Source organism: Rosa rugosa, chromosome 1 (genome assembly GCF_958449725.1).
Source record: "Rosa rugosa chromosome 1, drRosRugo1.1, whole genome shotgun sequence".
Lineage (NCBI taxonomy): Eukaryota > Viridiplantae > Streptophyta > Magnoliopsida > Rosales > Rosaceae > Rosa > Rosa rugosa.
The window spans coordinates 57443682-57458522 of NC_084820.1; the positions used below are offsets into that span (position 1 = coordinate 57443682).

The 14841-nt window shown below is 40.2% G+C and overlaps 1 protein-coding gene across 1 annotated transcript; it reads left to right on the forward strand.

Moving 5' to 3' along the window:
* The first annotated feature begins 959 nt into the window (after window positions 1-959).
* On the forward strand, window positions 960-2253 carry LOC133731321 (E3 ubiquitin-protein ligase UPL3-like). Its single transcript, XM_062158723.1, has 6 exons — window positions 960-1090; window positions 1518-1598; window positions 1679-1747; window positions 1835-1963; window positions 2100-2180; window positions 2248-2253. The coding sequence occupies exons 1-6, from the start codon at window positions 1052-1054 to the stop codon at window positions 2251-2253; spliced, it is 405 nt and encodes a 134-aa protein (XP_062014707.1). The 5' UTR covers window positions 960-1051.
* Window positions 2254-14841: the final 12588 nt, after the last annotated feature.

The following is a 14841-nucleotide window of genomic DNA, read 5'->3' on the forward strand; positions in this document are numbered from 1 at the left end:
ACCATATAGAAAATGAAGGACAAATATTTGTGGAATGTATTCTTATATATCATATTCGTGTAAACATTTTACAAGCTAAAACTATAAATAGAAGACGAAAGCAGATTGCAGCAAGGTGGAAAGCAGATTGCAACAAGGTGGTATGAGTACTGGAACGTGGACAGCAGCTATGTACAGAAAGGTGGACAGCAACAAAGTAGACAACGTGTGCAGCTATGTACAGAAGGTGGACAGCAACAAAGTAGATCAACATGTGAACAAAGTAGATCAACATGTGATATATTCCAATATTCCAATAATTTTGAACCACCCTTTTGAAGTGTGTGAAACACTGTTCTCAGAGATATTGTTTTGAGTGGTGAGTTTACATTGAATTAGGCTTGTTTGATAACTGGAAAAAGAAGACAGATTGATTCTTATTTGGGGGTTGAAAAAAAAAATGCAGTGATTCAGTTGGTTGGAGTGATCGAATCCAATTCCACACTCCCCCTGTGGGAGGATCTGATGAACTCAAATTTCTTGCATTTGACGACATGGGAAAGGCTCCTCGTGATTCTTCTGTCGAGCATTATATTCAGGTATATGAATTGTGATGCTTTTTTAGTACTGCAGAAATTTATACTCAAACAATAGTAATTGAGCATCGTTCTAACTCACATCACAACATGTCGTGTTTAATTTAGTAAATCAACATGGATAAAATTAGTAAAATGAGGGGGAAAAAAGAAACTAACTATACAGTACATTGTTTTTCTTCTACGTACCTCGAAGGAAAAGAAAAGGCTGATTTTAATCTTGCGGCATGAATAGTCAGGATCCCTCTCAGTGATTGAGGCCGTGACGGATGAAATAAATTCCAGGAATGTAGACTCTGTCTTCCACATTGGAGATATAAGCTATGCCACTGGGTTTTTAGTTGAATGGGATTTTTTCCTTCACCAAATCAACCCTATTGCTTCTCCAGTTTCATACATGACAGCTATCGGGAACCATGAGAGGTACGTGTGCTCAGAAGACGTGCTGACATGTACATGTACATGTCAATGGAATAATGCGGCAGACAGAAGCATTTAGAGCGGGGTTCAATCAGGTAAATTCTTCCTTAAAATTCTTGCATAATCTACTTTCTGTGAGGCAAAGTTGTGCATGAGACCTCTGCCATTTAATAGCATTATTTATCTTTCCAGTGTTCTGTTGCCATTTTAATAATGATGCGTTATTCTGCAAATGAGTTTTTTGGTACAAAGGGAGACATTGATTAGACATTGACCAAGGGAGACATTGATTAGACAATCAGTGTAGAATAATCTTGCCTGAGGTAGCAGGACTAGGCCTCTACTGAGATAATTCTTCTGCGGTTTAGTGCTTGCTATAGTGATTTTTTTTCTTCTTCCTGAATTATGTCTCTTTTAGCTTCCTACCCGATTAAGTTTCTGATTTTGAGTGCTTCCTCTTTTTCTTATGTGTTTTAGAGAGCTGCTTTCCCCTTTTAACTCTTATACTTGTGATGAAACCAGGTGTTTGATATATCATCTTTACAAATATTCACCCCACATGAATTGGACTATCTGCTTTGTGGCCGTAGAGAGCTGTGGGAGGTACTTCGTGTTTTCTTTTCGAAGTCATTTTTCGATTTCTATTATTCTTATTCTTATAATTTTCATGCAACTCTATGCAGACGGAGACTCTTGCTGATCACATAAAGTTTGATCATGGATACACTGCGAAGAGCCCTGCAATACTTAATGTAAGTTGTGTCCATGTTCTATGTGCGAGTACTTTGAAGATGAATGTTCTGTTCTTTTTATCTTATGGTGTTTTGTAACCTTTTTAGTTGCTTGAGATCATGGGTGAGTTCACGCCTGAGCAGCAGCGTGCCTTTTGCCAGTTTGTTACTGGTGCACCTAGGCTTCCCCCTGGTGGTTTGGCAGTGCTGAATCCAAAGCTGACTATTGTGAGAAAGGTACAGTGAGATTTCTATAGGCTGTTCCTGCCTCTTTTTTCAGCTGCTAACTTCCCTCAAACTTGTAATTGTTTACTTGTACACTCGTGCTGTAAAGTGTGTACTTGAAATATTGATGTTTCCTTGTCTGGTGCAGCATTCTTCAACTGCAAATAATGCAGCAGCCAATGGGACTGGGGCTTCAGAATTGGCTGATGATGATCTGCCAAGTGTACATGTACATGTATTGTTTCTCAATGGATTCCATTTTCTTTTCTAATCTGGTTTTCTATTGGATTCTCTAGGTTTAAACATGGGATTTTAAATTTTTTTGCTAACATGTACATGCTATTTGAAATTTGAACTAGGTTGATCTGGCGCTGTTTGGTCATGTCCATAACTACGAGCGAACCTGCTCCATTTATAAGAGCCAATGCATGAAATTGCCTTGCAAAGATGAGGCTGGGATCGACACATATGATCACAGCAACTACAGTGGCCCAGTGCAAGCCATAATTGGAATGGCTGGCTTTTCCTTGGACAAGTTTCCCAGTGGTGTAAGTCCTTCTTGACTCTGTCATATCTCTCTTCAAATATGTGCACTTAATTGTACAAGCATGTTCTTCATTGTTCTTTACATGGAATTGGGACTTCATTCAAACAGATTAACAATAGTTGGAGTTTATCAAGGCATTCTGAATATGGTTCTCTCAGAGCGCATGCAACAAGGACAGATATCAAATTAGAGGTGAGTATGTATGAAAACTTGAGATTAGCGCTTCATACTGTAAGACACTTACGTATGGACTCAATGACATTTATCTAAGTGATTGTGATTAGTTCAGTGACTAGGTGATTAAGTTATAAGAGTTTGTGATGAGTTCCACTTTTGTGTCCATATTGAGATTAATATCTGATCTTATATTGATAAGTACTTGATTAATTATTTGCTTATCTACATAGGCAAGTAAGAGATAATTAAATACTGATGATGATATAGAGGATCAGTCATAGTAAAACAGAGTCTCTCTTATGGGTAGAACTCTGTTGATGACACCTCTATATAAATGAGGTCCCTGTGAACTCTAATACACAAGTCTTCATCGTCTTGCCCCATAGAGAGACTCTTGGACTTTAGAGCTTCGCAGAAGATCTCGTTTGCACTCTATCTCTATTCCTGATCCATGGTTGCTCCAGGTACGTGACCATTAACTCCAATATGTACATGTTTCATAACTACTACAAACATTTGAACATAACTGTATCTAAACTATTTGTTGGTGATCTTGGATGTTTGAATATAACTATACATGTATCTGCAGTAAAGCTTGATTGTGTTTATATTCTGTGTTTAATCTTTCACATACTTCATAGCATATATGTTAACTTCGAGTCTGCAAGAGTTTAAGATCGAATTTCAATGAGCTGATCCAAAAAATTCTCTCACGTTTGTTTTGTTTGTTTCAGTTTGTGAATGCAGACACAAGAAAAATTGACGACAGCTTCCACATTACAAAAGCATAAGTTAGATAAATTGAATTTAACTGTGGCTTCCACAGTTTTTTCTTTAGTACAAGGCAAGATATATATTGCTCCCTTTAGTTAGATATGTATATATGTAATTAAATTTGTAAAAGTACGAGGATGAATTGATCATTGATCATTGATTTTTGAATTTTGCAGTTGTGTAGATACTTTTCACGAAGAGAAGAGCAAACGTGAAAGAAGAAAAGAAAACAAAGCTTTGACTATGGAATTGTTGGCTGTGGCATATTCGTCCCTTGTAGCCAAAATGGAGGAGATTATATATAGGTTGGTCATGCTGGAATTTTCAGCCACACAGAAGTATTCTCTTGCATCTAATTCAACTTACAATGTGGAAGAGGCTGGTGATCTGTAAGGCAGAAATGGAGGAATGTATAGATTTGATAATGGAAGAATTAGAGAGAGTTTGTAAGAGTTAGTGAAAAAGTTTGTGAACCAGCTTTTATGATATGTAAAACGATAGCATAATCGGCAAACATTATAAGATTGTGATTACTACTCTTATCGCCTAAACCCGCAGCATCGCGCGGACGTACTTTCTAGTATGATGTCTAGATATAAAGTTGAAATCAGTTTTAACCATAAAAACTGATGTCTAGTAATACAGATACATCAGTTCCAAAATGAAAATCGATGTTACTGAAATATACAGACATCGATTTTTTGTCGAAAACGATATGTTACTGAGTACCAGACATCAGTTCCAAAATGGAAATCGATGTTACTAAAATATACAGACATCGATTTTTTTGTCAAAAACGATATGTTACTGAGTACCAGACATCAGTTCCAAAATGAAAATCGATGTTACTAAAATATACAGACATCGATTTTTTGTCGAAAACGATATGTTACTGAGTACCAGACATCAGTTCCAAAATGGGAACCGATGTCTGTAACAGTATCAGTCATCGGTTCTTAAATCAATAACGATGTTAAAACGCAAACTTGTGTTGTGTAATCTATATTTCTTTAAGCATTAAATACAATAAAATGTGGGTTTAACAATAGTAAAACATGTAAGTTTGTTATCATTTAAACCTATTTACATCGATTTATAATTAGGAACCGATGTCTACATGAATACTAGACATCGGCTAAAAACCGATGTCTGCATTTTCCGGATCTTTCTCATCACCCACAAAGACATCGGTCGGGTTTTTGTTTCTCATCGGTTTTTGGCCGATGTCTGGGGCCATAATTCTAGTAGTGAATCCTAGCATTATTTGTGTGGTTAAAAACAACATATCAGTGATTCTACATATATATATGTACCAACATTTATTGCACACAATCATGAATTATATATGAAGCAAAAGATGAAACAATACGAAGATGTTTCATCAATCTCATGTACAATGCTACCACAACTATTTCATCACCAACATCTATATGAGTGCCTTGAAACTAAATATAAAAGACTGAAGCTAATGACAATTGATTTGATGCAATCAACCTAACTAGGCAAGGGGAACTCAGTGATATGTGCATCACAAAGTATGGTAATGCAATTCATACTTATTAGAATTTAATATTGGTTGTTAATGAGCAAGTTAATCTTGCAGGTTACCTCCTCACCTTCTATAAAAACAACACAAGTCCCACTCAATATTTATCACAACTCAATACTAGTTCATTCTCTATTGTTGTGAATCTTGTCAAGCAATGTCTGGAGGAAAATTATGCCGCATAAAGCTCATCTTTTCAGCATAGGAGGAGACTAATACTCTCTCTTCAAACCCTCCTCAATCACTATGGTTTGTTAACTACTCCTATCATGCCACCACCTTCAAATGACCCTAATCCTTTACTAAAAGTTTACCTTCCTAGGTTTGCTGAACTCTTTTCCACACAACCTGATGTGAATCATGTGGAGATTGAATCATCTCACTCACATTCCCTAGATACTGAAATATTTACCTCCCCAACAAGTAAGTCACTTTTTTTCTAGTAAATCTACTCAATTGACTCCAACCAGCCAGCTTCACTCCCCTCCACATGTGAACCAAACAATCAACAAGCTTTATATTGGAACTCCTACACATGAACTTCACCTAGACCAATGTGTGACCCCTAAAAAATAACAAGCTACATGTATTTTACTTCGGTAGTCCATCCCACAAGCTTCACAAACCCATTTTTCTGACCCCATCAAGCTTTGGGACTCCAACCAGCAATCCCGGCCTTCTCTAAGTATTATGCAATTCCTGACTCCATCACCCCAAATTGGAAGACCTACCTGAGGTGAGATACACCTGAGCTTGAGACATCCCCACATCCCTACGATACCACTACTGATGAGGAAGAAGGTTGATAATCAGTGATTTTGGGGCTGGTGAGGCAAAACTTGAGAATTCACATGTTGATAGAGGTAGACAACTGTTCTAGAGGTACTCTTTAGTGTCTGCAAACTACATATACTAGCCCATAAAAGTCATTTTGTTGTTCTAATATCTATGTGTTAGTTTCTACTGCTGCTTGTCTATTAGGTTTTATGCTTCATTTCCTGTGTAAGCTATTCTCAAGACATAAAAAAGTGATGTAATGTAGTTTTTCCATTTAGCAATCTTTTTTACATAACAAATGCTTCAACTATCAATCTTACTACCATGTGTAATGAGGACCTACTATTATGTGAGCTTTCCTAAACTTAACTCTCACCTAAACATTATAATGAGTAACACTGGTCCGTCATAATCACCAATATCTGCCTTCTTATAGATACCTATATTCTGGTCTTGGTGATTATGTATGCCTGATAGGAGGCTCCAATCATAGCTCTAAATCAATTTGAAATGTCTAACCATAGCTATATAGCCAATTAAAACATGAAACTGGATAAGATGTCTGCTGTTGACCACTCGATTTTATTTCTTTTATCCTATCATTTAGTCTTAAGCAAAGAAATTATATTTAACTTCATCTTAAAACCACATCTTAACTTCACAAAAGTCAAAACTTTTTACTCTCAATGGTCTATTCCTTTTTTTTTTTTTTTTTTTTTTTTTTAAAGTGTTTGGAACCCAGCCTAACTGGGAGGCTCAGCCCCACGCCCGAATATTATTAAAAAAAGAAGAAGAAGAGTGTACTGCGAGGGGGACATAAAACCTTCACCTCGAGCACTAGTACAAGAGTGTAACTGACATGAGACACACCACGGATATAACAGAATACAAGCTGGAGCCCCATAAAGGGGCCCGGGAAAACTAAGAAAACCTGTAGTTTGGGCGAGCAGAAAAATCATGACCAAAAGATGAAAGCAAAAACGGCGGTAAAAAGTCCCACCAAACATAATTCTCCGTGGCTGCACCATAGTTGGCTAATCGATCTGCAACCGAGTTACCCTCTCTAAATATATGTGAAATGTGGACATTCATCTGTCGAGCAATATGCATACAATTTCCCCAAGTCGTACGCAGACGCCAAGGAACAGACAAAGGTTCCCTAAAGTATGTTAGTAAAATCAACGAGTCCACCTCCAACCATAGATTATGCCATTGTTTTATCCAAGCAATGTGCACTGCCTTAGTGACTGCTAACATCTCTGCATCTAGAGCACTAAGCACTTGTACATTAGCAGAAAAAGCACCCAGGAAAGATGCATCACAGTTTCTGAAAACGCCACCATAACCTGAATGTGCCTAATCATGAAAAGATCCATCCGTGTTCACTTTCACCCAATGGATGGGAGGGGGCCGCCATAACACCTGAAGAACTCTAGGGGCTCAATGGTCTATTCCTGGAACTATACTCTTTTCAGCCACATGTTGCACATTTCCTTTCATATAAAGATAGAATAATCAACGTTGCCTTCCACAGTATCATACTACATATATTTAACTAGCTTGATGGTGATCTGACTTTGCTTAAAGCAGGATAATGTCTTAATCTTTGACTTTGTAAAGGGTCCCAAAATAATGCCTCTAAATTCTAGAATTTGATATTGTTTGCTTGTCCCTCCTTCACCAACTGTGCAAAAGAAAGGAAGAAAAAGTCTCTGGAATTTGGAACACTCGAGATGTGTAGTCGATCTTTCCATCCAAAAGGATCCCTCTTTCATATTAATTGTAAGTTTATATATACCCTCCTTCGTCGATCATTGCATCCGTCAATTGAACAGTGGGATCAAGAAAAAATGATAACTCTCAGAAGGACAATACTAGTCAACTTCTGAAATTTGTCAGTACGTATATTATGAAACGTAACTGAGATAAGAAAGATACTTGTAGTAAGTTTTGCATAGCAAAGATAAGAAAATTATGAAACTGTTGAAAGAATATCGATTTAGTGTGCCTTATCAAACTAGGAGTAGCAATAGGAGAGAAGGTTCTAGATTTCCCAATCCTACACGGATTGGTATTCCTTGTAACATTAGAACTACCACTTTGTAATCCCTATATATAGGGCTCCTATTCTCAATAATAATACACATCTCTCTCTACAATTCTCTCTGGAATCTATTTTACTTAAACACGTTATCAGCACGAGCCCTAAACCACAAAAGCTAAAACCCGAAAAGAAATTCTTCTCCCCATCAAAACTGCCGCAGCACCTAGCCCCTTGCTAGCCCGCCTGCTCCTCCAGCCCTCTAGGCCGAGCCTTTCACCGCAGCCCCTGCTGCCCACCTGCGCGCCCCTGCGCTCTGCATCACTGCCAGCCTACGCGCCCGCGCTCCTGCAGCCCTGCACCGCTACTGCTGCCACTGAAGCCCCTGCTGCCCCGCACCGCTGCAAACCTCTACTCGGATTGCTTCGCTCCATCACGCCTGCATCGACACGCGCGTGATCCAAATACAAGTAAGTATTCAAAAGAGTAAGTTTTGAAGTTCCTAAATTTAAATACTTCTTCTTTTCTCGGGGACTTAAAAACCTCCCTTCTTCTTCATCCCACCTTTCATAGAACGTGGGTTCGATCATTGAAAGCGGAATCGTGGGGATTCACGCAATTAACGAACTAAGAGCGTTCGTAAGACTTCGGACTAAGAGCGTCCGCAAGCATCAATTAACGACCTTATAAACATCATTGTTTCGGTCTAATCCAATCATTCTTGGAAATCGATTTCTTGGTAGCATAGCTCGGAAATCTTATTATCTATTAGTTGTCGTGGAAGTTTTTACTCCGAGACTAATATATTTCTTCTTCTTATTTCAGGATGTCAAGGCTTGACTTTCCTATCCTTGACTCAACTGGCTCGGAATATCATAGTTGGGTCACGGATGTTGAGAATCATCTCACTTCAAAAGGGATCCTACCCGTAATTCAGGCACCAAATCCAGATCTCCTATTCGAGCGTACGGCTACGAATAATGCCACCGCCCTTATTTTGATAAGGCGCCACATGGATAAATCACTCCGATTGGAGTATATGGCAATCAAGGATGCTAGAGAATTATGGGTTGCGCTTGAGGAGCGTTTTGGTAATGTAAAGGATACCCTCCTCCCTGACTTGAAAGTTCAATGGAATAATCTACGATTTGCTGACTTCAAGTCTGTAGCTGAATATAATTCAGAAGTTCTTCACCTCAAAACCATGTTGGGGTTCTGTGGACAACCTGTCACAGAGCAAGAACTAATTGAGAAAACTCTCTCCACCTTCCCCGTCTCAGCTATTTTGCTATCAAAGCAATACCGAACTGAATTCAATACTGGACGGCTCACGAGGTTTCATCAGCTAATTAATATTATGTCTGTAGCTGAAAAGCATGATAATATCCTCGTGAAGAATTATAATTCAAGGCCTATCGGAACTAAGAGCGTTCATGAGGCAAATTATAATAATGCACCCAAAGGAGGGCGCAAGGAGCGGAACCCTAAGAATAAGGGACACAACAGACGTTCTGGTCCATATAACCGCCCTACAAAGGAAGGTACTCGTCAGAATGAAGGACGATCACGTGGCAATACATGGCAACGTGGGAGAGGAGGCCGTGGGGCTCCAGGACGTGTAGGAGCCACCCAAGGCCGTGGGAATGGCGCCAACTCCTATAAGGGACGCCACCCAAGTGCAAACAATGCACCTCAATTAAAGGGAGGAAATCACAATGACATGTGTCATCGATGTGGATCTAGTGAGCACTGGTTCAAACAATGCAAAGCAAGCAAACAATTAGCTGCGCATTACAAGGCATTTAGAGACTTCAGAGAGCATGAAGCCAATCTTGCCGAAAATATAGAAGAAGATGGTGATGATGCCAACGTCAATCTCACCATAGCGGACTTCAAATCTGACAAAGAATTGCACAAGGATGCTGCAGATTTTGATTAGTATAGTCCTTTATTTTTCCAAGAATTATGTAATGGCTATTATGCCTTAAATCAATAAAATGACTTATTGTGTTAACTCTTTCCCTCTAGGCTTACTCAAGAGTAATTGTGATGTCTAGGCAAGGTTTGATCTGAGAGAACGGTTTTAAAAGTGAGCAACGCTCCACCAAAATCTCGTCTTACCTTACCTGGTCACAACTAAATTGAAATTACCGAACGGATTGAGTGACTACGATTTGTCTACGGTTTGATTTTTATGTTGGATTAGATTTTGGTCAAGAAACTTTGATGTAATCATTGGCTATTATTAATAAAGTATCGATTTATTTTATTCAATGTCTTGGACATGTTTTAATTTCGAACTTTATTATTTTTCAGTATGTTTCCTGGAAAGCTAGAATGCCTCGTGGATAGTGCAACTACACATACTATCCTTCGAAATAGGCAGCTATTTCTATGGATGACACCATCTCGATCTTCCGTGACTACGATGGCTGGATCATCTCGATTGATCCATGGTCGAGGACCAGCCCAATTTATGGTGCCAAATGGCACGACTTTAAATGTCACCGAAGCTCTTTATGCTCCTAGGGCAGGAAGAACCCTATTAAGCTTCAAAGATATAAGAGCCAATGGTTTTCATGTGGAAACACATTGTGAGAATGGACAAGAGTTCCTTTGCATCACCTCTAATGACTACGGACATAAACGAGTCTTAGAGAAACTTATGTGTCGCTCTAGTGGGTTGTATGCAACCACTATTCGAGTCATTGAATCCAACCATGTCATGAGAGATGATTTATGGGATTCCGACACATATAGGCTTTGGCACGACCGTTTGGGACACCCAGGTCGTGACATGATGATCCGTATATTAAAGACTTCACACGGACATCCCTTTTTCAGAACAAAAAGAAGTAAAACTCGGTTTTTGGACACCGAAGGAGCCCCTGCGCCTCACGGCGCCGTTCACCCCCAAATCCGGCCATCCTTGGCCGGCGCCGCCTTCCCCCTGTGGCCTCAGGGTGGCATTGACGCCACCAAGGCTCCTTTGTCTCCAACTTTTACTTCTAAAGTCACTTGTGACTTTGTGGCCCAACCAAAATCCTCATTGGTTGTTTCTAAAGCCCATCCTTCGTTCTGCAAAGCCTGCTCTTTAGCAAAGTTAGGATCGAGACCATCCTATGCAAAGGACACCAAAGAAAATATACCATTCTTGCAAAGAATCCAAGGTGATATTTGTGGACCTATTCAACCATCATGCGGACCATTTCGATATTTTATGGTATTGGTTGATGCATCGACACGCTGGTCACATGTCATGCTATTGTCCACAAGGAACGCTGCATTTGCTAAACTCCTAGCACAAATAATTAAGTTAAGGGCTCACCACCCTGATCATCCTATTAAGTCTATAAGATTAGACAATGCTGGAGAATTTACATCAAAGACTTTTGATGATTATTGCATGTCCATTGGGATTGATGTTGAACATCATGTTCCTCATGTTCACACCCAAAATGGTCTCGCAGAAGCCGCCATTAAACGACTACAAATGGTCGCTAGGGCATTGGTAATGCGCACCAATCTCCCTATTTCTGCTTGGGGCTATGCAATATTGCATGCAGCTGTGCTTATTCGTCTGAGGCCCACTGCCACTCAACCCTTTTCTGCGTCCCAGATGGTGACTGGGTATGAGCCTAATGTCTCACACTTACGCATATTTGGGTGTGCAGTTTATGTGCCAATTGCGCCACCACAGCGCACCAAAATGGGTCCTCAAAGACGATTAGGCATTTATGTTGGATATGATTCTCCAACGATTATCCGCTACATAGAACCCTTGACAGGCGATCTCTTTACCGCTAGATTTGCGGATTGTCACTTCGATGAGACAGTCTTCCCGTCGTTAGGGGGAGATAAGAACATCAATGTTCAACAGGAACGACATGAATTGTCGTGGTCTGTCCCCACTCTGTGTCATCTTGATCCCCGAACCGCACAGTCCGAAATTGAAGTGCGGAGAATTCTCGATCTTCAGAACGTAGCAGAATCGATGCCTGATGCGTTTTCTGATATCGCTAAAGTGACAAGATCACACATACCTGCTGCAAACGTGCCTGCAAGGATTGATGTCCCTAAAAGTAGAGGACATGACGCCAACTCAAGAATGCATGAGCATGGCGCCAACGTCCCATCTCTCAATGATGGTGACGTTATGGCTAGGCCCACGGCTCCTGCCAGGAAGCGCGGGAGGCCCATAGGTTCGATGGATTCTCGCCCAAGAAAGAAAGCGAGTTTGGCACAAAATAATCCATTAATCATCGATGTGAATAATCCATCTCATGAGAATATTCCGGATTATGGTTATGTCCAAGAGACATCATTGGGGGACGCTCCAATGTCAGAACCAACTCCAGAGAATAGAGAGATCTCCATAAATTACACTAGTGTACATGAGATGATGGATAGAAATTCTATGGCGATTGATGATGCATTTGCATATCATATTGCAAAAGGAATTATAGAATATGATGATATCGAACCTCGCTCTGTTGAAGAATGTCAACGAAGAGCAGATTGGCCTAAATGGAAAGATGCGATCCAGGTTGAATTGGATTCACTAACAAAGAGACAGGTATTTGGGCCTGTAATGCAGACACCCCCAAGTGTAAAGCCTGTTGGCCATAAATGGGTCTTTGTTAGAAAGCGTAATGAGAAAAATGAGGTGGTAAGATATAAATCCCGCCTTGTGGCGCAAGGTTTCTCACAACGCCTTGGAATCGACTACGAGGAGACATATTCTCCCGTAATGGACGTTATAACGTTCCGCTACCTTGTCAGTTTGGTAGTTTCCGAAAAACTTGACATGCAGCTTATGGATGTGGTTACAGCATATCTCTATGGGGATCTAGATTCAGAGATATATATGAAGGTTCCAGATGGACTTCAATTACCCAAATCAAGTGGCTCTAAACCACGGAGCGCGTTTTCAATAAGGTTAAAACGCTCACTATATGGATTAAAACAATCCGGACGGATGTGGTATAACCGTCTAAGTGACTACTTGATTGGGAAGGGATATATTAACAATGAAATATGCCATGCGTGTTCATTAAAAGAACAAGTTCCGGATTTGCAATCGTAGCAGTTTATGTCGATGACATGAACCTAATTGGAACTCTAGATGAGTTGAAGGAAACTGCTAAATACTTGAAATCCGAATTTGAGATGAAGGATCTTGGGAAAACACGGTTTTGTCTCGGTTTAGAACTCGAGCACCGTAGTGATGGGATTTTGATCCATCAGTCTGCATATACTCAGAAAATCCTAAGGCGCTTTAATGAAGATAAAGCAAAGCCTGTGAGTACTCCCATGATTGGTCGTAGTCTTGAGCCCGGAAAAGATCCGTTTCGTCCAAAGGATGAGGACGAAGAGCCATTAGAGGCCGAAGTGCCCTATTTAAGTGCAATAGGCGCATTATTGTACTTAGCTCAATGCACAAGACCAGACATCTCTTTTACAGTGAACTTGTTAGCTAGACATAGCTCTGCGCCAACACGCCGCCATTGGATTGGTGTAAAGACCATCTTTCGATACCTAAGAGGTACGATTGATATGGGCCTATTTTATCCCTACAGAGAGAAGAGGAATGATGGAAGAATGGGATCGGACCCCATTAGGCATGGAGCCGCCGTCAATAACATGACCGTCGGCCATGTTGCCGCCGCCGGCGCCGCCGCCGCTCTTGGTGGCCGGCGTCCTCCTATCTCCCTCCATCAAAACGACAATAATGTCTTGATGGGTTTTGCTGATGCAGGGTACCTCTCTGACCCTCATAAAGGTCGCTCCCAAACTGGTTATGTCTTTACCATGGGAAGCACTGCGATATCTTGGAGGTCTACGAAACAGACTCTTGTTGCTACTTCCTCAAATCATGCAGAGATTATTGCTCTACATGAAGCTGTACGTGAATGTGTATGGCTAAGGTCTGTAATTCGACACATTCAAGGAAGTTGTGGTTTGAAGTCTACCACAGATGAACCTACATGCATTTATGAGGATAATGCAGCTTGTATTGAACAAATGAAGTTAGGTTTCATCAAGGGCGACAACACCAAGCATATATCGCCTAAGTTCTTTTATAATCAGCAACAACAATCACTTCTAAAAGATTGAAGTGAATCAAATCCGATCAGAGGATAATGTAGCGGACTTATTCACTAAGTCGTTACCTAAATCCACCTTCGAGAAACATGTGAAGAGCATCGGATTGAGAAAGTTATCCGAACTCCCACGATTATAGGATTTATAGCAATCAGGGGGAGATATCGACATCAGGGGGAGTTATGATGTCTACATGTTTGATCTCGAAGAGTGAAGGACGTGTTGTGCTCTTTTTGTCCTTCGACCAGGGTTATTTTTATCCCACAGGGTTTTTGTTACCTGGCAAGGTTTTTAACGAGGCAACGGATGAAGCGTCACCACCAAGTTTGAAGCGGCACAAGGGGGAGTGTTGAAGGAATATCGATTTAGTGTGCCTTATCAAACTAGGAGTAGCAATAGGAGAGAAGGTTCTAGATTTCCCAATCCTACACGGATTGGTATTCCTTGTAACATTAGAACTAGCACTTTGTAATCCCTATATATAGGGCTCCTATTCTCAATAATAATACACATCTCTCTCTATAATTCTCTCTCGAATCTATTTTACTTAAACAGAAACTGAAATTTCCATTAACCGAATATGGCAAGTTTTGATTTCATTACTAATGTTGAGGTACATATGCAAGTTTTGATTTCATTACTGCAAATGGTACGTCCTGATTATCTGGCTAGCTAGTTGGAGAATGAGAATTGAAAGCTGCAAATTCCAATCCAGCATGCATGATGCCCTGGTGCCCTGTGGATCAGTGAAAACTGGATGGTTTTGGCCTTGATTTAGTCCTTATTATTTACTGTCTTCCCTCGATCAGTGGCCACTTGAGTTAGATGTCAGATGTATAATCTTTAACTTAATCCTAACTCACTTCGATCTGCACCTTCCCTCATAATTAACTTGAGCTAACTATAAGATAAGACTCGATATA